The 26,436-nt window shown below is 37.2% G+C and overlaps 1 protein-coding gene across 1 annotated transcript in view; it reads right to left on the bottom strand.

Moving 5' to 3' along the window:
• Nucleotides 1–26,076, bottom strand: part of LOC129266278 (guanylate cyclase soluble subunit beta-2-like) — a 30,077-nt gene extending 4,001 nt beyond the window's left edge. The window contains exons 1-14 of the mRNA XM_054904115.2: nucleotides 26,019–26,076; nucleotides 24,304–24,377; nucleotides 21,690–21,784; nucleotides 17,474–17,737; nucleotides 16,201–16,373; nucleotides 14,009–14,184; nucleotides 11,385–11,475; nucleotides 8,369–8,543; nucleotides 7,696–7,859; nucleotides 5,539–5,695; nucleotides 3,591–3,739; nucleotides 2,311–2,457; nucleotides 1,601–1,755; nucleotides 692–867 (exon numbers count right to left, since the gene is read on the bottom strand). Coding sequence (XP_054760090.2) covers nucleotides 692–867; nucleotides 1,601–1,755; nucleotides 2,311–2,457; nucleotides 3,591–3,739; nucleotides 5,539–5,695; nucleotides 7,696–7,859; nucleotides 8,369–8,543; nucleotides 11,385–11,475; nucleotides 14,009–14,184; nucleotides 16,201–16,373; nucleotides 17,474–17,737; nucleotides 21,690–21,784; nucleotides 24,304–24,377; nucleotides 26,019–26,021 — 1,999 coding nt within the window. The 5' untranslated portion in view covers nucleotides 26,022–26,076. The remainder of the gene's footprint in view (nucleotides 1–691; nucleotides 868–1,600; nucleotides 1,756–2,310; nucleotides 2,458–3,590; nucleotides 3,740–5,538; nucleotides 5,696–7,695; nucleotides 7,860–8,368; nucleotides 8,544–11,384; nucleotides 11,476–14,008; nucleotides 14,185–16,200; nucleotides 16,374–17,473; nucleotides 17,738–21,689; nucleotides 21,785–24,303; nucleotides 24,378–26,018) is intronic.
• Between the last annotated feature and the right edge of the window lie 360 nt (nucleotides 26,077–26,436).

Below are 26,436 nucleotides of genomic sequence, written 5' to 3'. Positions count from 1 at the left end.
TCATCATTGTATCAAATCATCGCTGTCATCGATATCGTCATTCTGAACTTTCCACATTTTATACTACGGAGACACTCTCGACAAAACACCGGTTTCTTTGAATTGTAAGTCAAATCACCATGGGGAGCTGAGAGGCTTTTGTCAAAAGTTGGTGTACCGGGACAGACATCTCTTGACTCTGGACAACGCCATATTGCAAATCTTTGGATGATCTACTGACTCTCACAGTCCACATACTCTCGACAAAAGCCTTTCAGCTCTCCATTGTGATTTTAATTGCATTTTGAAAAGAATCGATGCGTTGTAGAAAGTGTCTCCGTAGTAATTAATGCGAAAACTCTCTATTAACATCATCGCCATTACAATATTCATTATCTTCCTGTCGATCTGTCGCAAGGACTCGATCCGGACTCATCAAAAAGTAAGTAAGGTCTCAACTGGTACAAGACCAGAAACAAAACCCGGTTTATCTGTCTCGCACTTTTAATACGTGCTTGATTCCCAATAAAAAAAAACCGTGCATATTCCGTCCATGCGCAGCGGTTACCTAACTACAAATAAGCGGTCCACATTATACTGGTATAAGGCTTATAAAAAACCAGTCGTTATTTTGTATCTAATAACGCCCTTTGAAGTCGACACGAACTCTACAATAATCAATCTCAAACAAAGTATAACCTGGTTATTTTACCTTCTCTTGATGATGATGACGTCATAATAGAAAGTTGATTGCTGACAGATGACGTCGATGAGGTAGTAGGTTTTGAGGATGAGCGCATTATGAAGTATGTATCCATCTTTCCCTTCCCTTTGATGAAAACATCTCCCCTGATTTCTGCATGGAATCGATCGTCATCAGAAATGGATCTGTTATATTAAAAAATAAACGTTTCGCTTGTCACTTATAAGGTTCCATCCATGGCATCTGCTTCTGCGACAATGTCCTTCTGAATATGCACATAGGCCAAACGTGAGCTTCAAACGTTACCTCAACATCAATCCTAATCCTGATCTGTATATACCAAAACTCTATCTCAACTCCAACCCTGGCCTGTATCTTCAGAGTAATTAGCGGAGGACCATTTGGCATAAGGGCAAATGTCTCATTACCCTTGTTTTGACACCGAAGTATGACGTCATCACTTTTGTATGTCTTGTACTACACTCTTAGAAAAAAGTGTGATTTTGAACCCTTATCCCCCTTATACTCGGAACCATTGAGAACAAGAGTTCACAAAAAGGCTCTTTACGTGCCTAAGAACCAAAATGGCTCTTAAGTGGCTGTTTAAGGTAATATAAATCTTTTAAAGAACCTTTAGCGGTTCCAAATATGCGACGAGCATAGAACTCCTTGAGAACCCTTTTATCACGTGTGCACGCATTTCTGCATTCTAATAAAAACTTTAGCAGAGGTCCATATCAAGTTTACAGAACACATGTAGCAGACATATTATCCACATTTTGTTAGAGATATGATTACGAAACTCTGCGCTCACATATTGATTTCCCCCAAAAGAAACAGAAAGACTTGTTGATCAAAAAATTATGATAGTTGATCGAGAACTGTGATGTAAATTTATTTTTTTTTAGAAGTACTTACTTCACAACTTCATGGCTTGCGTGAATCTTTCCCGGAGAACCATGACTTTCCATACGAGATGCTGTGTTCACTGTGTCACCAAATAAACAGTACCTCGGCATTTTTTGTCCTACCACCCCGGCAACAACTGGTCCCGTATGTGTACCAATACGGATCTGTAATTAACCACAATGAATATTTATCAGTTTTCTGTCTGTTAGATAACATTCTTTCTTCCCCAAAAAGATTTTGGGCAGTGTCAAAACAAACTTACCCAAAGATATACAAATGAAAATGCGGGTATTAGAACAAACACAAGAAGTAAGTAAAAAATGTATTTTAAAAACAGTTTATGTGGAGTGTCTGAATATTGAGACTACTACAATCCTTTCATTTCGTTTATTTCCAGTCAACAACTATGGGATGATGTAATGACAGTATGTGCAAAAGCGACTACCTATCAGCAGGTTTAGTAAGCAGGGCAGGGATGTTTCCGATTTACAGGTTGAGTACTGGAATTGTTGCTTAAGCACGTCGCAATATTATTATCTGCTTGTGACCCAGCGCATGCGCAAGCATCAATTGCAAGTGTACTGGCTGCCCCCTATATGCTGACGTACAATACGTACATCAGCCTGCAGATCTATTATACCATTGGGTACTAAAAGTGGCTGGTCCCCATACAAATGCTATGTGAATTACAGAATTCAGTAGCTGACGGGTTAACAAACCTGGACCTCGTGATCCGATACCGGTGATTGTAGCTTGGGGATCACCTCAAGGGTGTCAAGACCGAACGATACAACGCGTGCAGCGTGTGTTGAACTGGGCAAGGGTAAGCCTCCTGCAACCATGTAGGCATCACCGATTGTTTCAACCTAAGAGAAAGAGAGAGGGGTAACATGTTTAATGTCCATTCTTATAAACCACTTGTAAATATAACGAAAAGAAGCAGACCCAATATAGAACCATATGGTACACCTTTTGAAAATGCAAATTGATATGAAAAGGATATGTTGAACCTAGAACTGTTTAACCATCATAAACCATGAAAGTATCGCCGATTATTTCAATCTATATGATTATCATTAACAATTATAGAAAGAAACATATTGACCCACCACTCTTACAACCCATTTTTGAAAAAAAAAAAGAAGCGGACCCAATATAGAATCCTGTGGTGAAACATTTGAAATTGGATTCATTTGAAAGATATTGAACAGGAATTGGTAAACCACCTCCAACCATGTATTCATCACCGATCTTTTCAACCTAAAACATTATCACTAAGATTAAGAGAAAGTAACTTTTTAAACCATCACTCTTAAAACCCATTTATTAATATAACAAAAAAAAAGCGGGCCCAATATAGACTCCTGTGGTACGCCATTTTGAATTGGAAATTCATTTGAAAGATATTGATCTGGGAACGGTAAAGAACCTTGAATCATTTAGGCACCACCAACTGTTTTAAGAATAAGGGAAATTAACAAATCAGATGGCCAGTCTCATAACGCATTTAAAAATAAATAACAAAATAAAAGCGGGCTCAATAAGTACTCATGAGGTACACCATTTGCAGTGATCATGGGAACCGATAGACCACCATAAAGTTGCACACAATAATGACACACGTTGCTCAAATGGTAAAATATCAACTGCAATGATTTGTCATACATTAAAATTTTCAGCCATAAAAGGTTTACATTGACTTACAAAGAAACGCTGTAAATATTTTTTTGAAAATTCCTACCCAGTTTTCCCTCCTGTACATGCTGTATCGGAAAATAGTGAGATAGCATGAAGTGTAAAGCTTTCTCTTCAAAAGTAAACATTGGCAAGTGTGTTTTGGTCACTTTGGTAGATACAGTATTTGTGAGGAAATTTCTGAGATTTTATTTTCTAATATCATCATTACTTATTCATTATTATTCTTTTTTTTTCTTCTTATACCGTGCGCGCTTCCCTCCCTATTTGTGGCGCCGCCCATATTCAAGGGTGTAGTCTTCACCTTATAGACTCCATTGACAGTCGTTAATTTGTCGAACATGCTATACATTTCATTTAAGAAGTGTACGACTTGAATGGGTTGACACTGGGAGCACATATCGGTGAACCTGACGACATCACTAAACATGACGGTTACCTCAGGGTATTCACCTAAAGAATGCAAATCAGAGAGAAAAATATTAATTTGGCTTTTAGTTGAACATTTCTTTTGCAATATGTGTAGGGAATATTTATTTCTGTCTGTGGATATGTCAGGTCAAAGGGGAAAATAACCCTCAAGATAACTGAGCAGCATTAAAAGCAGATATATAAGAGCCTGACTGCATGCAATGGAGGAGTTGATGGGGGCTTGATTAGAAATTCGTAAAAGAATAACAGAACCATATTAATATGTAAACTTTTTATTTCCTTTCATGGGAAGATGTTATCAGGTATCCCCTTTGCTTGTTGCAAATAGCTGATTAAAGAAAACATACTTGAATATCATTCTGTACAATTGTTCTTACTTTCATGATGCCCAATGAAATCGACGGCATCTGCATGTGGAACAGAATCTGTATTGCCTTTTAATATTGGTATAGGGGTCGTAAATAAGGTCAAATGTCCTATTGTTTGGCTTTCATTTCGTCTTCCTTCTTTCGTCTGATTTTCTGTTAAGTTGTATTCAATTCGTGTAAAAATCCACCAGGTCTAACCCCGGAGGTCAACTTCCATTGACGAGTGGATACCATGCATGACCATGGGGTCTTAAAAAGCACCCTAAACACGTATTTTCCATATTCTGAAAATGCATCCCTTGACAGGTATTGGCGTGTGAAACCCTACCCTTAACAGATATTGGAAACAAAATTATACTCTTGGCAAGCATTCCCTGAAATGAACCCCTAAACAAGTACAGCGATATTTTATTGTTATGTCACGGGTCCATCGGTCGTCGGTTTTACCTTTACACACCATTATTTTGGTTTAGTACGGTCCCACCTTCCACAATTCGCGCAAATCGGACTCTAAACATGTAGTGTTGGGGCAAAACATCCTTTATAAAACATTTATAAAACATTTTGATTTCGTTTTATCATCCCCGCATATTTTGACCCTAAGCACGTATATTTTTCCGAGCGAAATAGATACCCTTTTTTCATTATTTGTGTGTTTTTGACACCCTTATCACGTTACGTACATGTACGTAACGTGCCCTATCTTGAAAAAGACATCCTTTTACGTTTTTTTTTTTTTTTTTTGGTCGCGCATGGTATCCCCCCGAACACCACCTAGTCTGTCTGCTTAAAATGCACTCTTTAGGATTTCATACCCAAACTTTAAGACGCATACTTCGTATATTCTGGCCTAAAACAATAATGAAGAAAGGCATATTATGAAAGATGCCAAGAAGAAAGTATGGAAGATGCACTCTGAAATAGGAGTAGGAGTTGTGTAAGCGAATGACATAACAGTGACAGCACTGCAGCAGTTGACCCAATAAGGAGGGGGAACGCGAGGTCGACCCAAGATCACATGGCGACGGACCGTGGAGGGTGAAATTAGACTAAATTGTTAGTAGACGAAATGTGTTTGGTCCATACTTGGTATCAGACTATCTGAGGAGCAGACCAAGGGGTTGTAGACCAGGGCCCCGTGTTACAAAGAGTTACGATTGATCCGATCAATCTCAAGTATAATGGAACTCCAACAATGTCATATTTTTTACTTTTCAAAATTCGTTTGATGTCCTTTGAAAACAAAAAGGAGCATACTGAATTGTCAAGAAAACAGATAACGTATGGATATATATCATTTCTAGTAATTATTTCGAACAAAAATGTATTTTAGATGTTGACGTTGCTGGCTTTCCATAGTTGCGATCGAACGGATCAATCGCAACTCTTTGTAAGACGGGGCCCCAGGTGAGTATAAGCCAGTATAAATAATCCATGTATTGATGCATTTACCGGCTTGAACATGTCTTCCTTCTCTCAGGTCGTTGGCGACCTCTTTTGGCAGCATAGAGAATAGCAGACTATCTGTCTTTTTCTTCTCAGCTGCTAAGTCTCTCATTAACGTCCGGAGCTCCTCTTTCTTCTGTTCTAATTCTTTGGCGAGTTCCACCTGGAACGAGGGGAGGGGATGAAAAAACAACATGATACATTATAAAATCTTTACCTGTATTCTTGAAAGGAAGCTTAAAAAGGTGCCATGAGGAGTTATTTTTAGGTCCTTCCCTCGACTTATAACTCACTACAGCGAGGGTACCCCTATTGTCATGCGGGATAGGTTCTCGACTTTCGCCTGGTAATCCGACGGTCGTGTGTTCAAATCTCGCCGGGAACTTTGCGTCCTTCAAACATGTCAAATGGCACGGTGAAACTTAGCCTTTGCCTACACTGTAAAAACTGTGGTGTTAAAACTGACACCAATTGGTGTTATTAGAGGACCACACCCTGAGGTGTTAAAATAACACCCTAGAGATTGAACATAACACCAAAGAGTGTAAATGTAACAACCATAGGTGTTGTAATAACACCTATAGGTGTAAAACTAACACCGCCAATTTAACACCGGTGTAAAATAACTGGCGTGGTCCTCTATGTACACCGGTTAACACCACAGTTTTTGTTGTTTAGCTCCACCTAGCCCAGGGCGGTATTTAAAGGGGTTCCGATAGGGTGAGAACCGCATGATTTTGGAAAGGGAATGGAGAAAGTGGATGCATTGTGTACGGACTGTTTCATGACATTTGCTCCAGCGACAATTGCTCCGATGGAAAAATCTACACGTTAAGCAAAACATAAAATTTAATCATGGGTCTGTACTAGCTCCATGATCTAACCCCCAAAAATAAATAATCCTTCCTCCTTGCAACTGTTGAAACTTTGCCATTATGGCAACTACCATGGTAACATGGCTCAGCAGCCAATCATAATTAAGGTTATCATGGTAGTTGCCGTAATGGCAAAGTTTCAACAGTTGCAAGTCCTTTATGAAACGGGCCCCTTAACCAAAAAATTATATTACAATCCTAACTCTAACTCATGCCCTCTGAGAAATTAAGACCAAAGCAAATGTCGTGTCAGCATGTGGGTTAGCTGGGATCCGATGCCCAGTGTAAACATGTATACATTAATATGGAAAGCACTAAAAATGGAGACGTCGTTAAGATATAAAGCGCTAAACAAGAGCGGTTTTCTTTTAATTTTGATATAATTATTAATTACAATTGTCATATTAGTATCATCAGAACCATCACTATCAAGAGTAGCACTAGCAACAGGTATTCTTACGAATTAATGAAGCAACTGACTATGCAGGGTCCCCATCATTAGGGGAAACCGTGGTCAACACTTTTGAAAAGGTTAAGCTTAGGAGACTTACAAAACTATTATTGGACCGTATTGAGAATCCACAATCATTGCATCTTATCATTTGAAAATATTTCCATCGTTACCTCCAAAGCTATTGGGAAATAAAAGAAATAATTTTTATCTTCATCACTATCACTACATTATGATGATCAAATCCATCACAACCACCACCGTCTATTTCAAAACAATGATCTGATTAAGAGCTGTATTTCAAGTGCACTACATCTCTTTTAAAAATAAATAAAAGCCCCAAAAAACAAACACAAAAAGAAAGAAAGAAAGAAAGCGTATCACACTCTTTTTCCTAGTTTTCCCTCTTGCCTGGATAACATCGCATACATTCGTAATTCCGAAGCTTCGTTATTCCGAAGGTTCGTAATTCCGAAGGTTCGTTAGTCCGAAAACGAAATGATTAACGAACCTTATTTTCTTTTTGGATTAACGAACCTTCGGAACAACGAACCTTATTTCGTTTTCGGATTAACGAACCTTCGGAACATCGAACCTTATTTTTTTCGCATTAACGAACCTTCGGAATATTAACGCCACAAATGTTCGGATTAATGAACCCTTTTACGTTTTCGGATTAATGAACATCGAAGTATAGGCAATTTACGTGTTTCGGAATTACGAAACTTCGAAATTACGAAGTGTAACCGGATAACATTACGCTTTCTTTGAGTAAAATCTTACTGATATCACACACCTTTAAACAAATCCGAGGAGAATTAACATTTGATATCTTACCTCTACTATACGTTGCTGGTTAAAGAGAATCAGATCTCGTGTGACGTCATGAGGTGCAATATCAGAGAAATGCATGTTTTTTGCATGTAGCTCAGTTAGTGACGTCAGAACGGGGGATGACAAAAAGACGAAAAGACCACTCTTTTTCATTTCAACCATCTGCCCTGGAAATGCAAGAAAAGGGAAGAGAAATTTATTAAATATTCTCGCAGATAATTGCAATGTATATACTGATATAATACGCCTTTAATAACATGAATAATGTAGGCCTATATATCGTTTGCTATCTTATTCAACTAGTGGACATAAATAAGTAGCGTAATGAAGCCATGAAAGTCGAGGCATATGGCGTATATGGGACAATATTTATAATAAGGTACGAGGGAGCAAAGCAAGCGAAAAAAAAATTCTAATAGAATTTGAATTAATAATCAGAAACTAAATGGTATTTTATTTAATAATTTCATTTTCAATTAAATTCCGGCGGGCGACGAATAGTTCTAAATTATTTCATTACTTCCTAACTTGAAAAAGTTATCCAATCAGATAAAATACAGTTTTGCTTTTTTTCGGTCACAAAGTTTTGGAAAATTTCCCTTCTTTTTTTCTTTATTCAGTGTTTTTCGCATCGTTAGACATTATGTTCTAATCAATAAATGATTCATTCATGTACCTCTCATAGACAGGCACTGATTTTTCCTTTTTAATTGCTTCAAAGACACCATGAAGATCATGTCAATGAACAAGCGAATGTTCTGTGCCGTAAGTTCAATCTCAGGATGGTTGAGCTGTATGACGTCACCAAGGTTTGTATTGTCTACTGAGGCACGTGGGCAAAGTTCTTGCAGCTGAATTAAAATAAATAAAAGTAGAGGGAAAAAGAAATAATGAAAAATAAAAGAAAAAGAAAAAGGGAAATCCTGCATATTTGTTTTATAGGAAATTGTCTGAATTGCTATACGCTTTATTTCTTAGTAAAGTTGAAAACATGGTTTTCTTCATTCTACGTTACATCGAAGAGAGATAAATAAAGCTTGTCGCAATAGAGGGGTTATAAATTGTCCACCCCAGGGAGGGGGCGTCAGAGTATATCGTTGGGGTGGGTCTAGTGTATTAAAGCAAAATGTGTTATAAAATAGGTGTATTATTTCAAGCATCGCGATTGGCCAATACGCGTCACATGACATCCAACTTTTTGTGCACTGCACGGCAGTGCAAAAGGGGCGCAAAGAAAATTGACATTGCACGCTCAAGTAAACCAGTGCGGTAAAAGTCCAACAAAACTGTACTGTAAGTTTTTAAAAATTTGTTTCTGTGTTGCTATTTTATAAAACAAATAATACACTTGCTCTGTCGTGCGTAAAAGTAAATGCAGAGAAAGCTCGGTTTCTTCAGATGGAGCACACTGGGCACTCGCCGCAAGCGGCTCGCGCACAGTGCGGCACCTATCTAAAGAAACCTCGCGTGCTCTGCATTTCCACTATTAAACGCACTCGGCTGCATGCATTATTTGTATAATATAAATGTTGTTTTATCAATTAGATTATAATGGCATGATAGAGTTACACGGTATGATAGAGAAACAAAAAAACGGTAGAAACGCTATTTATTTTCCTTGCAGTACTTGTTTAAACAGTTTAAACAAGTGTGGGATCTGTGTGAGAAACACCACAGATACACGATACACGCCGTGTTCAGATTATTTCCCGCGTACCAGGATATCCCCGGGGGATTTGTGTGTTGCTGCGTGATTGTTCCAGTCATTTAAAATTTTGATGTTAATTTCCTGAGGCTTCTTTGTTCGGTTTTACTTGAGTTGAAAGAACAATGCCCTTTTAAAAGTTTGATCAGTTCAGTATACACAACAATACACCTGAGTCTGTCTTCTTTTCATCTTTTTTGAAAAGAGGGAACACTGGAATAGCGTGGAGGGCCTACCATATACACTGTTGGTCATAAAGGTGGAATAAAATATTTTTGAATAAAAATCGACAGTTTTGTTGGTATTTGAAAGGCTACGCGTAGACAAAATGGTAATTGAGTGATTACATAATGTTTCCCAATTACATAGGTGAAATTATAACATGAGAAATTTGGATTACGTAATAAATTCTTTTGTTGTAGACTATAAAAGGATATGCATATGATATTCTGTCCCTTTCCCTGATTTAGCACTGTGTATAAGAAGGTTGCATTTTTTTGAGTTCCTTGTACCGTTTGAAATAAAAATCGGTAGAGACGTTCCCTGGACTATGCCTGGTCCAACGGCAACAGAAACACGCGAGAGAGTGGTAGCACTGCGACAGGAGGGCTACAAGCAGACTGATATCACAGAAGTCCTAGGGATATCACAGAGTGCAGTCTCAAAGATCCTGAAACGTCAACGTAAGGCGGGGAATGTGCGGCCACGGAAATCTCCAGGACGTCCCAGATTGACCACAAGAAGAGATGATCGCCAACTGTTGAATTTCAGCCACAGAAACCGGAAATTGCCCATACGAGCCGTCTTCGTCGCTTGTGGAGATATCATGGGATCAACGTTTCCCGGTCAACCGTTCATCGCAGATTGCTCCAACATGGTTACCGAGCACGCTGGTTGACCAAATGTCCACGCCTGTCTGTTCGCCACATAGTAGCTCGTCTTCTTTGGGCTAGGGAGCACAGAAGGCTTCATCCAGGACATTGGCAACATGTGGTCTTCACGGACGAGAGCCGGTTCATCCTTGACCGAAAGGATGGGAGACAACGAGTCCGTCGATTAGCCGGGAAAAACCTTCGCGATGAATGTATCCACGAGACGACTCAAGGCGGAGGCGGCTCAGTGATGATATGGGCCGGCATCCATTATGGAGGGAAAACGCCACTGGTGGTTCCGGACGGAAACATCAACGCCGCCGCCTACAGGGATATCTTGGAGTTCCACTGTCTTCCATATGCAAGACGAGTGTATGGGCACAATTTCCGACTGCAGGATGACAACGCTAGACCGCACAGGGCCGCTGCAGTAAGGGAATTCCTGGAGGCAGAGGGCGTCGTACAGTTGCCATGGCCAGCTTGTTCGCCGGATATGAACCCCATAGAGCATGCATGGGATGCGCTAGGCCGAGCCATCAACGACAGAGAGGTCATTCCTCAAAATCTGCAGGAGTTGGCAGATGCTCTGAGGGAAGAATGGGATGCTATGCCTGTTGACGTCATCAACAAGCTAGTGGACAGCATGCCACGACGTCTGCATGCGCTGGTTCGTGCCAGGGGTGGACATACCCGATACTAGTGACTGAGTAAGAACAATGACTCAAGTTTGATGCAAATTTGTCCATGAAATCACAAAAAAGAAGTCATCTGGAAAACTGAGAGAGATTGAAAATAAATATCTTATGATCATTTAATTTACTGTAGGGCCTATATTGTCGTCATTGTTGTTCTATGCTCATGACATCCATCGCTTAGGACATAAACTTGTAAAATATCACTGTCAAGCGTGTGTAAAAGGCAGAATAATAAAGTAAAGTGGTCATCATGCACCATAAATGCCATATTCAAATCATGTTGTAATAATTACGCTGTGAAAATTTGGTGAAAAAAAATATTCCACCTTTATGACCAACAGTGTATAAAAAATGCAATGAATGAGTGTCGGGTTCTCCGAAGAAATAACTACTAACGTCTAGATCTAGACTAGGGGATACCTTGATTCCTGCGTGCATGATGATAAGATCACTGTTGAAGACCACGTGGTATGGGAAAGCCTTGCAGAAGGTCGGCCCATCAAGTAACATCCTATAAATAAAATATTCTAATATCGTGTGATCAATCAATTAACATAATATCACATTGAGGTGAGTATACGATCATTTGGTATCCTACAAACGGATAATATATGCACAACACAGTATTGTGCATATTGATAATGATGAAATATTGATAATAAAATGACTCTACTACTACTATACTACTACTACTACTACTACTAATGATAATAATAACACTCATTATTATTGTTGTTGTTATTACTATCATTATATATTATTATTATTGATAATAAAAAATTTTCAGTGCATAGGAGTGCTGACATGGGCTGAAATCTGTCCTAAAAGGTGCCGGGGGGGGGGCACAGACGAGTTTTCCATTGTTCTTATATACACACGCATGCAAGGCACCGCCCCCCCCCCCACACACACACACACACACATATATATATATATATATATATATATATATATATATATATATATATATGTATATGAAAATCTTTGATATTCCGAATTAAGAACTGCACATTCTAAGCATTTTTTTTTATCATGAACATGACATTACAAAGAAATTGAGATTTCAGACCTAAAAACTGGAAATTTTAAGCACTTTTCTTATATTATGTACAGAATAATTACATAAGTATACGTACAACTGATGCGAGTGCTAAGCGCGAACGGAAACAATTGAAATTTAGATCTAAAAAAGGAACACTCTATAATCATATTTTGTCAATCAGGAAAGGATGGGTGATTGGGTATCGTCCTACATTACCTCTTTGCACACTATTTTAATCTCGTGGGGGGATTGACAATTGTTTCCATGCTATTTACTTCGATTCAAGATTTGCATATTGCATCACTGATATTCATTATTATTATATAGATGTTATTCAAGAACTATTTATTTTCATTAGCTTATCAAATTTGAAATTAGGGGAGAAAATTATTCATTACGACTTCTGAATTCAATTGTACAATTGTGAAAGATTACAACATCAGCGCGCAAAAGGTAATATGAGCGCGGAGCACGAGCAGAATTTTTTGACATTCTGATCTTAAACTTTATAATTTAGGCACGTTTTTAATATAAAAGAAACAAATTCTGTGTATCTGAATAAACATGCGTGCGCGTATTTAGATTTATACCTAGAATCCGAGCATTCTAAATACATTTTTAATTATGAAAATCAATAATGCGAGGCGCGAGCTGAAATATTTGATATTCTGATCTGAATAGGGTGAATTTAAGCACTATTTCAAGCAATGTGTAGGGAAAATCTGAAGGGGGTGGTACCTACAAAACGTGGTTGATTTTCATTACATTTCTGTCATTTTATCATTCCTAACATATTTCCAGGTGGTGCTGCCAATCAAAAATAACCCCCACACGCAGCACCCCCAAGGAAAATTTTGAGGGTGCTTTAGGAAACCCCAGCACCCCAACTTCCCAGGGCCATAACATGTATGTGTTATAGTAATAATAATTACAAAAAAAAAACCACAGCACCATATATCATTAATGTTTCAGAACTATATATAATTTATGCCGAACTTGTAATCATCGAATGTTTTAATCAGACTTGCATAATGCAGTTTAATGAATACCTCGTAACTATCATGACTAAAGGGGAAAAACATGTAGTTGTAGTGAAATTGCGTATTATGACATAGTCCTATATTTTCAAGACCCATAGGCTTAAAATAAAATAAAAGAATTGAATATAAATCACATCTGGTATATACAAAATCATGTTCACATGCAACAAAGGTACCCTAATTTAAACAGTAAATGACAGATGCGACCTTGCAAAACCTTTTTACCTAATGAGACCCAGAAAACTAAAAAAAAAATAATAATAAATAAAAAAATAGGGCTCTGTCATGATGTAGAGTTATAGACGTTAGCAGCGTAGCATCAAATTCAGCACATATATTATGGAAATGTTTTAAAATCTTTCGTGGGTATCATATCAATTGCTAAAGCCTGAGTGTTTTATAACTTATTTAAATTTGGCAATGATGCATATAATCAACACAGTTTGCTAATGCATTTCATGGCTGTCAGTGTAAAAGGGTTTCATAGGAAAGACGCGAGGAGAAATTTAAGAAGTGGGACAGAATGCAGAAGTTGAGGTTTTGGAGAACGATGGAGGAGGAAGAAGATGATGAAGAAGACAAAGAAGACGGTGTAGAAGGGGGAGAAGGAAGAAGAAGACGAAGAAGAAAAACAAGAAGAAGAGGAAGAAGAAAAAAGAAAAAGAATAAGAGGAAGAAGAAAAAAGAAAAAGAATAAGATGAAGAAGAAAGAGGAGGAGAAGGGAATAAGACCTAGAAGAATACGAGGAAAAGGGAAGATGAGAAGAAAAAAAGGAGGGGAGAAGAAGAAGAAGAAGAAGAAGAAGAAAGAAAAGGAGGAAGAGGAGGAGGAGGAGGAAATAGAAGAAGACTAAATAAATTAAAAGGAAATAAGACAACTAAGCCGAAAACCAAGAAGAATGAAATGGAAGGACAATGAAAATGAGTTGAAGAGCTTAATATGAATAATAATAACTTCATACCTTTCAGGCAGGTTTGGATGGAATGTATGTTGGTCATTCCTCTGACAAGGCATTACCAAATCATAGCAGCTGAGTTTAGAATGGTCTCGTATGATTGCTCCTCCTTGGTGATAAGATCCTATAGATGTATGACGAATGTGATTGCTACTCCTCCCACTTATGACAGATCTCCATTCCTTAAGAAAGCAACGCCAAGGAAAAAAAAATCAATAACCATATATGCCTACCTCAAAAATTAAAGAAACCGACTTTACTTTCAAGGAAAACCATACGTTATTTTGACTTCAATTTCTTTGGATTTACCTCACTATCATGCCAGAGATAAATAGCGATAGTTGTAGATAAATAGATAGATAGATATATATAGATAGATAGGTAGATAGATAGATAGATAGATAGATAGAGAGAGAGAGAGAGAGACAGGGGGGGGGGGAGAGAGAGAGAGAGAGATAGGGGAAAGGGGGTGTATTTGTTTGTAGAAATTAAGTGCGGGTGTGTATATCAGGTGTGGATGTGCGTGAGAGAGAGAGAGAGAGAGGGCGACATCAGACGTGTGCATGTGAGAAAGTATAATTGGTTTGTGTGTGTATGTTTGATGAGATGGAAGAAAGGGGAAGGACGTAGAATGTGTGTGCAAGCGAGATACAATGAGGGTGTGTGTGTGTGTGTGCACGAGACATAGTGGGAAGCATAATTATGTGCTGAGTGTATGAGCGATGGAGATGGAAGAAGAGAGGACATATGTGGAAGATGAGAATGATGGATTGGAAGAGTGCAAGGATTGTGCGAGAGAAAACGTGAGAAAGGGAGTGAGTGTGTGGGGAAGGAATTTGTGGGTATCGGTGTCAAGAAGGTAGGGGCTTGATAAAGATTTGTTTTTCATATGAGTCTTATATTTTGTACTTCCAATCATTATTAAAGGTCAGGTCCACCACAGAAAATGTTGATTTGAACCAATGAGGGGAAAATCGAACAAGCACAACACTGAAAATATCATCAAAATCGGATGTAAAATAAGAAAGTTATGACATTTTAAAGTATCGCTTGTTTTTCAAAAATAGTTATATGCCCATCTCAGTGATATGCAAATGAGAGAGTCGATGATGTTCCTCATTATTTTTTTCTTTTGTTTTTTATTGTTTGAATAATACAATATTTTAATTTCTATCGATGTGACAATAAGGACAAACTTGACTGAACAACAAAATGTTAAACAATATTTATTTCACATGTTCAGGGAGAAATAAAACTTTATTTCACATGACAATGTGGAGGAAATCAACATATTTCTTATTTCGTATGATAAAATACAAAATAAATAGTAAGTGAGTGATGTCACCAGTCCCCTAATTTGCATACCGACCAGGATGTGCATGCAACTCTTTTGTGAAATTAAGCAAAACTTTAAAATGTCATAACTTTCTTGTTATACATCCGATTTTGATAAATTGTTCAGTGTGATTATCTGATTTGTCTCGTTTTATTCAAATAAATGTTTTTGTCGGACGGGACTTGTCCTGTAAAAAGGGATAACATTATACCTCGGCCAACAGAAATAGCTAGTTCCAATGGTCAACATATTAATTTCTTCCCATCACGCACTACACGTCCACAAATTCACCCCAGCAAATATTATTGATTTCAAAATAAAGAGAAAAAAAAATTAGACAAGCTTAAAATTTCATCGAAATTGAATTTAGGATAAGAAAGCTGTGACATTTTAAAATTTCGCCTAAATTCACAAAAGAGTTACATGTATTTCCTGGTCGGTATACAAATGAGTGAACCGATGACGTCATCTACTCACTGTTTCTTTTGTAGTTTTCATTATAAGAAGTGGAAAATACTTTGATATTTTGTGAAACAGACTGATTTCTCCCTGAGAGTGTGAAATTACCATTGTTGTGATTTGATGGAGAATTTCCTTATTGTAAAATCTGAAGATAAATTACTACATAATCAAAACAATAAAATGCAAAAGAAATAATGAGATGGCGACACCATCGTCTCTCATTTGCACAAAACTGTTTTGTGCATAAAACTGTTTTGTGAAAATTAAGCGACATTTTAAAATGTCATGACTTTAATATTTTACATCCGATTTCGAAGCTATTTTTGGCAATATATTTGTTTGAGCTTCAACAACAAGAAAATAATATCTTTACAATATTACGCATTGCCATAATCTTTACCTCATCGGTGATCATTCCGTGTGTTCCGATAGCTGGTAATCGATAGTCCGTGACCCGGATATAGAATCGGTAATAATCTTTGACCTTATCAAGAATGGTTACTTCATTGTGATCAATTATATGCATCGAGATTGATGAATTGAAAATGATCCGAGAGACGCCTTTCACTATCCCTTCAAAAAGAAGGGGGAGACAAAAAAATAATTACACGGTCGCAATGTAACGCACTTTTAACAAGGTTTCTTTAGTCATAACTTATCAGGATTATATAAATATCAACGATTTAGGGTTTGTTTCAAAAGATGGTTATTGTTTATCACTGTAGTTACTAAATGAATTATAAATTTGAAAATGAATAATGTTCCGATAGTTAATTTCATTAATCGTTAGCGAATCATCTTGCAACTTTCATATTTCAAACAGTCGGCTGCGGTAGAGAAAAAAGCTGTGGTGAACTTTGTGTTTAAATTGGGCAAGAAATCTAATAAAGTACTTAACGACATTTACTTCTCAAGTCCTCATAGTCCACATATTATAACGTTGGGAATTTTCGTTTCCACAACGCACGACGGACTCTAGAACATAGTATATGTATTGACAATGCCCTTCAACCGACAATGAACAGCTTGGAGGCCTTTGTCGGAGCCGGAACAGCAGTTTAATCATACGTTTCGGAGCTGACGAAGAATTGGAAGTATGTCGTTAGCCTAGAGTCCAGGAAGAAGGCTGTGTTTGGATTCACCACTTTTTCGACGGAGACTTCTAAGTTGGTCAGTCTTTATCATGTAGGGCAATTGTCAATACATTTGCTATGTTCTTGGAAGCGTTCTGCCTCGCGGGGCAAAAACTCCTTAAAGGTAAATGCTAGTTTTGGTAACGATATCAAAATGAGTTCGTACAGAATCCAATGAAATGACCACCAAAGTGTCTGCTTGTATAAATAAAACGTATGTGCCAAAGGATTCTGGAAGAAATTGTGTAATTGCTTTGAAATCAGCAAATAAGCACAGGATTCGGGCCCGATTCGGGTAGAGCGTCGGGCACGACATTCAAAGCAATAATTATACACTGTCCCACGTGCGCTTATCTGTGTTGGGGATCTTCAGTCTGAACATTTTTCAGTGTAGATTTCAAGATTTCACGAAGTTCAGTTTATGTTACTGTACCAGATCTAGATCCTCGATGATATACTGACAATTAAGCCTTGTTTTACAGACTTTCTCATGAAATCAGTGTTTACTGCAACTACTGGAATTTCTCTTTAAAAGCTTACCAAGAACGATCCCACCTAGTTTTCTTCTGTTTGAATAATAATGTAGAATGAAGTTACTTTCGTCCTTTTCTTCAACTCTGAACGAAGGCACAATCATTTTCGGGTACATTGTTTTCATGTACACACTGTGTAAGAAGTCCAGGCTCTTCAAGAATTCACTCAGCGTTCCACCAAGTGTCCGAAAGAGGATGTCATAGCCATTTCTCATGCACCAGATTACCCAGTAAACACCGAATAATTCCCAGACCTCGTCCATGGAGCAATCTAGCAAAAAAAAAAAGAACAATTTATCAAGGATATGAGATCAGTTTTAAGTTCTTATCCATCAATCTAAAAAAATGAAAAGAGTTTGTTGTAGGTCTATGCTGCCGCAAACATGACCTGAAGCTCCATGAAAGGTACTCCATGACACAATTAACAGTATGTGGGAACATATCACCACCTACATGTAAGAAACAACACACACACCCAATACAAAAAATGTAGAGTTTTGTTAGCGCTTGGCCTTTCAGAAGGCCTAAAGGTCAAGTCCAACCTATAAATTGTTGATTTGAATCGACTGAAAATGATTAAGCAAGCATAACGCAGAAGATTTTATCAAAATCGGAAGTAAAATAAGAAGGTTATGACATTTTTAATTCAATTTTTTTTTTTTTTTTTTTTTTTTTTTTTATTAACAAACCTATGCACCACTCAGCGATAAGCAAATGAGAGAGTCGCTAATGTCCCTGGCACAGGAGGTCTTTTTTCTTTAAGAATGTCGAATAATCCGTTCGTCTGATTGGTCAAAAATGGGGTCATGTAATCCACCATGCCTGCAAAACAACAAGCAAATGTGGTAACCAAGGGCAACGGGCATAGTTTCATAATTTGCAAAATTTCTCCCCTTGTTCTCGACCCGCCTCTTAACGACGGGTATGGCATAATTTAGCTGAGATCCCTATTTGATTACGTGCCAAATGTTGCTTTCTGCTGTGATTGCGGATACCATAAATATCCGCGCGATTTGATCGAAAGTTTTAGACAATTCGCGCATTTACACGCTTATGCGCAAGTGCGAGTAACGGATATGACATGTCGATGGAGCGATGCCGATCGTTGACTTTTGCTTGTTTATTCATTTTAAAAATATCGACCCCTATGGCCTTAAGCATTATTGAAAATAAGACTAAGTCACAGCTATCCTATAAAGGACACAATGGATGTAGGCCTATCAATCTTCAAGTCTTGTTGCGGTGGTTCGTTCCACTTCAATTTCAAATGCATGTTCGCAAACGGTGAGTCGGCTTAACAGATAAGACTGTCACTGCACTACTACTAGATCTAGATCTAACGTTAGGCCTATAGATCTAGATCCAACGTGGGCCCAATAGACCTACTAACTAAGGTATAACAAACGACAACGTTAGATCTGACGTTAGCTTAGTTAGAGTAACAAGCTAGACTCTCTACTACAGACAAAACTTAGAGCACTTTTTGTTTTAACTCACCAAAAAAGTAATTTTTTTTAATTTTGTATCAAACTATTTAAGATAATTAGGATTATTTAACTAATTTTATTTATATTTTAACTTTTTTGCCACGATCAAATTCTTTAACTTCATTTATGTTTTTTTTTTACTGGGGTGAACGAGTATCCTCTATCATCATAAATCGTAGGCACTTAAAAGGCTAATTCCAGCGGAGGCGTTCGGTATATATGAATATTCATATCAATTTCATTTATTTACTTTTCGTCTTCAATATTTTACTTCGATTTAAGGATCATCATCAAGAGGCCGAGACATATTATAGGCAGACCAAACTCACTCGTCGCCTGGAGGCTTGACTGGGTCTGACTCTGGGGAAAGCGTACCGGTAACTAGATCTAGACCAATCTGAAGCAATTCCTAAAGCTGTCACCAAAACAAACATTATCAGCAACTTATTGACAACAAAATAGTTCCACTGGTAAACAAAATATGTTCATCTAAGCCGAGAAAACTTTTTTTGTCATAATTATCAGTCTTCGTAATGTCCGGCATGCACGCGAGTGAATTGCTACTCTCGCTCTAGCTGTGCCCTATCCGACTCCATGACGTCACGAAAATCTGTACGTTTAGCGACCTGTTCGAAGCCGATTCTTTGAAGGGCATTTTAGCTGTTTTAAACTTAAGATATCTACTCCCCAGATCTCTTTACAAAATAATATTGGAATAGCGTGAATATGATCTCCTTGTAATTATCTTTACATTGGTATGCATGAAGACCATTATTTATAATCAATGAATTTCTCCTTTAAGAGTTTTCCGTGGCCTCAAAAGAGCTCTTTGATGCTCTATCAAGCTTTTTCTTTTGTTTTCGATGGTTTAAGCGCTTAAACTGGCAAACTTTTGAAAGAAAGTAAAAATACAGATTAACGGAGAAACATCCTCAGCCAGAGATCTTCTCGTTCAAGACACGGACGCTCTATTACTGAGCCGCTATAATGGTTAGGCATCTTCCATCTCTTCTCTTCTTTCTTTCTCTCAGATATCTCTCCCTCTCACTATCTCTCTGACTGTCTTCTGTCTTGTTTCCGCCATTTTTTTTCCTTTATTTTATTAATTCCTTGTCGTGTGTAATTTAACACTTGATACATGCCGACATGCTTAGCAGGGCTATTAATCTTAAATTGCTCATTCAACCTTATAACGTTCAGCATGGCTCGATCATAATCATTAATTTACTCTCTGTATCACACAATGTACTGATGTACAGTGTCGTATTCAAAGTAGTTAATGATCGAGAGTAATCGACACTAATCCAATACCATGCCCATGGTTACGTTAAATCACCCACCCATTTTCTCCAACCTCAGTAAAGGGACGTGAGAGGGAGACACGTCCCTGTTCAGTATTATCATCCTTGTTCCCTGATCAATCTAATATATTTTCCATTTTTTATACAAGGTATTATAAATCTTCTCCCTCTCTTTCTTGTTTGTTTGTTGAATGAAGTTTATTGCTTAACGAACCCATTTTCGAGGTATAATGTTCAGTTAATAATACATTTCATGCCCCTGTTTTGCCGATCATTTGCCCTTTTCAATCCAGCTCTAGGCTGCATGCAAAGCCTGCAAGGATCAATGTTTAGTAAATGAACGAGAATACCATTAGCAGGTTAGAACAGGCCTTAATCATCTCGATGTCCCACGATTAGGCCTCCCACTTTCTTTGAAACAATCACATGTGCCGAACATGATTACACACTTAAACTTAAAAAAAAACATTGCAACGAGCACAATTTCCGGGGTTTCTTTCATAAAAGAGATAAAACCTGACAGGAGAAGGTTTTACATATATCTGCTTGTTAATTCATTTTATAATGAAAACATCTGAAATAAGGATCTATCATTAGCGCGCCATCGACCATTATCATCATCATCACCATCACCACCACCACCACCATTACCGTCATCATCAGTATCATCATCATCATATCATCATCATAGACCCATCATCATCATTATCATCTTCATCATGATCATCCGATCGACACTTCATCATTATCATCATCGTCACCATCATCATCATCACCATCATCATCACCACCAACACTATCATTATCATCATCACCACCACCATCACCATCATTATTGATATCATTATTATAGGCAATCATCGTCTTTACTGATGTCATATTTAGCTATTTATAAATAAATAGAAAGCATACACTTTAGCTTAGGTTGACCGAAAATTCTATCATTTACGAATAATGAGGATGATGAAGAAAATCATCACGATTATTAATTATCATTCAAGTCTACATAGAAAGGGAATACTCAAAATCGGTTTAAACTGGATATACATTCTTGTTCGACAAAATTACTTCTTACGATCTTTTATCTTCCCAAAATGTTGTTTTAAAATTCAGCACTGACAAGTGGCTTTTTACCTTACAATTACCAAGCAAACATTTACATTAAGTATTTTACATCCATTGTTTACTCATATTATTGATTTGTGAATTCTATATGAAAATGGATCATGAAATGTCAATCGGAAGAAAATAAATGTTTAACTGCATTAAATTGAAAAAGCACGCATGATAAATTTTAAACCATTATTGGTCACGCCTATTTTGGGGGTGTTTATTTTTCACTAATTTAATATCATACTAAATTGCTGTGCTATGTTAGTCTAATGTTATAATTTTCATTATCATGCAGGACTTTAATAAAAGACTTAAGTATTACCCAATAACTGAGATGCAGCATGTACGATCTTGTAGGTGACGTCGTCATCGTATACGTTATAGTTCACAAACTTGTCATCCACGCCTGCTGACTCCCTGAAGACAAAAGTCGAACTTTTCTCATTTATTACGGGGAAACTCTCTACAACGCACCAATTCCTTTGAAAATGCAAGTCAAATCACAATGGAGAGCCGAAAGGCTTTTGTCGAAAGTTGGTGGACCGGGACAGGCATCGGAATCTCTTGACTTTGGACAACGGCATATTTGTAATTGCCCGTCCGGTGCAAATATACGGATGATCTGTTGTCCTAGTCTACATACTTTCGACAAAAGCCTCTCGATCAGCTCTCCTTTGTGATTTTAATTGCATTTTCAAAGGAATCGATGCATTGTTGAGGGTTTCCCCGTTGTAAATGCGAAAACTACCTACTGACAGAAAAGAATGAGGAAAAGGTACACTCTAAACGATATTTGGTAAAAATGTTCCATGAGGGTAATTATTTGTCCGACCAACATTGGTCATAATACTAAATAGGTTCATTGGTCATTTTTATTTATCCAGTGTCATGAAAGTTTTGCCCATTCTTAAGTAATTGTTCCCTTTTTTTTAACCTTACTGGGACAATATGCTTCCCGCATTGGGTAAAATATTGCCCCAGACTGGTTGGACACATAATTACCCTCGTGCTGGTAAAAAATTCACCAAATATTTTTTTTACAGTGTAGAGGTTAGTGTGTGTATGGGTGTTTGTGTGTGCGTTGGGTGCGTGTGAGGATGTATGCGGTAGGGTGTGCATCGGTGTGTGTGTGTGTGTTGTAAAGAGGGAGAGAGAGGGAGAAAGGCAAACACATTTTAATAGTAAGAGTATGTGTGATAAAAAGACAGAAAAATGGAGAGAGGGGGAGGGGGAAGGGGGGCCTCTATAACTATTTTATTACACGGTATACATGGTATATGTATGATAATGTGAACATGTATGTCATGCATTGGATAATAAGCTTTTTCACAAGGAAGTATACTGTGAATGTTACCATTTACATCATTGTTCTATTGTTTATCAGTGTGATGTAAATGAAGGGGTTCTTTTTTTTTGCTGGTGGTGGTGGTTTATTTTACAGACAGTTGATCTACTTGCCAGTTATTGATTTGATTTATTTATATCCGTTCCACAGTTATACAAATAATAGGAAACATAACATAGCAAAGCCAACAATTTTTAAGCCAAAATATCATACAGTATAGAACGTAAATAGAGGTTTGAGGAACACTTTTCAAAAATAGAAGTGTCTGAATAAAGTTACTTTCTAATAAAAAAAAATAACAATAATCTGAGTCGGATATTTTTTGCATTTTAAAGTAAAATAGAGGGGCTTGTCAACAAAGAAAACAATCGTATAAAAGACGAGCCCTAAACTTAATTTGAATACAATAACTTACACAAAAATAATATGTAGAACACCGGTAACTGAAGTAGTATGAGTGCTAAATCGTTGGTAAAAATCAATCAATCAAATCAAATCAATAGTTCAGCATGGGCTATCCCTATTGTGTGTCCGTGTGTGTTCACAAATACAGTGCGTCCTACAAACAATGAAACCCGTTTTCAGAGATAGATTTCACAATTATTAAATATGTTTTACTATAAATTTGATACTCATCCGGAAAGAATGGAATCTCATCTCTAATTTGAAACCAACAGCTTAGCAGACCGTTTACGCATGGCAGATTACAAATAATAAATAATGATGCATATCAGAAATGATATGCGCAGAAACTCGCGTGTGAATCTCAATCCCTTATCATTTCAGGGATCAGTGAGAGAATCTTAACAAAGAATACAAAAGAAATGCTAATGAGCCAATCGTCGAATAAGCACATTCGTCGTGTCACGAACCAATCTTAAACAGTTTTTCTGCGCAACCTGGTTTTTACATTAAAATCTAAAACTCGTTTTGCTAATTAACGCCTGAAGTGTCTGTATCAATATAAAGATGAATAATTAAATCATATAATCATGTAAATTAGATATCATTATTAAGTTGCTTTTGAAGAAAAAAGATGTGGGAAAACCGGTTCCTTTTTTTTTCTGGGACGCACTATATATCTCATATTCACATAGTTGACCATGTGAACACGCTGCGAACAGTCACGCTGCTAAGGTGTCCAGTGTGAAAATGTCTTCACACTATTGTATTTGAGTTTACAGCAGTGTGAATAATCTTTCCACATACATGACATAGTTCACTATGTGAACACTCTGTGATCACACTGTTTGACATTGCGTTCATTCCTGCAGGGACAAACCTATTTGGTCTATTATTACGTATATCAATTTGGCCTAATCGCCGTTTCTTGTAATACCCAGTTATTTACATTTTCTGTTATGCCACTAATGTCTATATGATAATAATTCCCGCTTCATCTACTAGTTATTTTGTACTTTTTCAAATGAAAAGTGGTTCAAAAACAGTTCATTTAACCCAATAAACTATAAGGTGTTCGAGCAGATAATATTTAGAGTAAATGGGTATAACCCAACTGGAAATTAGGCACAGGGGCAGTTTGGCTAAATGACAATTAGACCAAATGGTTAGTAGAATAATTATTTCTCACCTTATTTTCTCCCACGTTGCTTCACCATATCTTTCCGTAATAAGAGATTTTGCACATATGTTTATGATGCCATACTGATACATGATATGATAAGAGAAAAACAAGAGACACGTTACATTGCATGTTTATTAATGTAGGCATACTTGTAGCACTCATGATTTCATGACATTTTTTTTTAATCAAGGTAAGTTGACATTTTATCATCGTTGATATAGATCTGGTGCATTCAACTAAATATACTGCATATATAATGATCAATCCAATACAAAAAACAATGCTCCATAATACAATGATGCAGTGCTTCCCACAAAAAAAAGAATTCCCTCTTTAAAAATACATATAATATTCATTATGTTTCGATCATAAATTGAACATGATTGATATCAAGGATGGAATCCTTTCTTTGATCCGAGACCAAATGCTTACTCAATCCATGCATTGTCGAGTAAATCAAATACTAAGGCATGTCAGAAACGGTTTGCACAGAAACTCACTTTCCATCTCATTCCACTCTCATGAGTAGAGAAAAATGTCGACCCATATTTTGCGCAACTTGACTTTGACGTTGAATTGTCAAACTCTTCTTGCTCATCTACGCCTAAGCAATTCATTTATTCTGTAACCCCCCCCCTCCCCCCATCCCTATGCGCCTCGGAATAGTTTTCTAGATGGCGCATAATAAATGCTGTGTTTATTATTATTATATATTATTATTATTATTATTATTATATAAAAATTGGGTATCTAAAAAAGGAAAAGCTACGTTTCATTATAATTTATGTAAAAGACCATAAACAATAACTTGGAATCCTGGTTTCCTTACATTCTTCAGTTTTTATTAACGAAACACATTGTCTCATCCGTCCTACATTATGCTCTTTCTTATGTTATTCAAAATCAAGAAAACAGGCTAGCCTCAATTCTTGTCTTGCCCTCTTTGGAACATTCTGGCAATTTACTAATCACTTCGCAGACGCTTTCTATAACACAGAGACCCAATTCTCAAAATCCTGTCAATGACAAAACAGTCTTTGTCGAAAATCGGTGAATCAAAACAGCAATGCCGTTCTGGACTGTGGAAAAATGCACTTGTTAATTGTAATTATACACACTTACAATTTTGGGCAACATACTGTCCACTGTGTTGGGTAATGTATGTTGGCAAAATATATATGTATATTCTGGGCAATTATCATCCAAGTGAGTAAATTCATTACCCAATTATTTTTCTTATTACCCAATTTGGACAGATTTTAACCAATAGTTGTGTGGACGGTATGTTGCCCAGAGTTGGTTAAAAGTTGGGATTTTGTTTGCCCAACTATTCTAGGTGTGTATGATTATATAGTTAATTGCACTAATGGTCCGGTCCGAATCTTAAGACGATGTGCTGTCCCGGTCCACCAACTTTCGACAATGACCACTAATCTGTCCACTGTGATGTGACGGGAGTTTTCAGTAGATTCTGAACGGGTGCAGAAAGTGTCTACGACGTGGATGCAAAAAAAAATGTTAAATTTCTCGCCATATCTCCAAAGCATTTCATCTTGGCATTTTCAAAAAGCAATGATTTATCCTAACCAGTTTGACGTCAAAAACATCGCTTTGTGTACTCTTGAAAAACAAACGCTACATAAATCGAAACATCATTATTAGTATTATTGTCATCATCTAAATTAAAGGAATTTCTTACAAAGTAGGATTTATTATCTTACCATTTTGCTATCGCTGCATGTGAGATTCCCTTCGTCTGTTCTCCGTACGATATCCTTCTGGTTTGGTTGACCCGTAACATTGACAACGCTTTTATTGTAGCGGGTTGACGATACTTGACATGATGCCTCGGTCACAACTCGCAACGAAGCCGACTCCACTCCGGTCCGATCCAAGCCATTACGTTATCTCTTTTGGCAACTCAACGGTCGGATTGAGTTCAGTATCGTTGTTGTGACTGTGCCATATTAATGCGCAACGATGCTGAATGGCATAAGGGTTGGTAAAGCATTATTACAGTTGGACTGTCCATCCAATGTATATGATAGAACAAGCCCGAGATCACATTATACCAATGAATTACTCTGCACGCAAAGTGCACCAAAAAAACATGAGCAGAGCATACTATCTGTCGAATAA

The sequence above is a fragment of the Lytechinus pictus genome, chromosome 8, assembly GCF_037042905.1.
Source record: "Lytechinus pictus isolate F3 Inbred chromosome 8, Lp3.0, whole genome shotgun sequence".
Classification (NCBI taxonomy): Eukaryota; Metazoa; Echinodermata; class Echinoidea; order Temnopleuroida; family Toxopneustidae; genus Lytechinus; species Lytechinus pictus.
The sequence above is the reverse complement of the archived record's forward strand: the minus strand, read 5'-3'. Positions and strand labels throughout refer to the sequence as shown.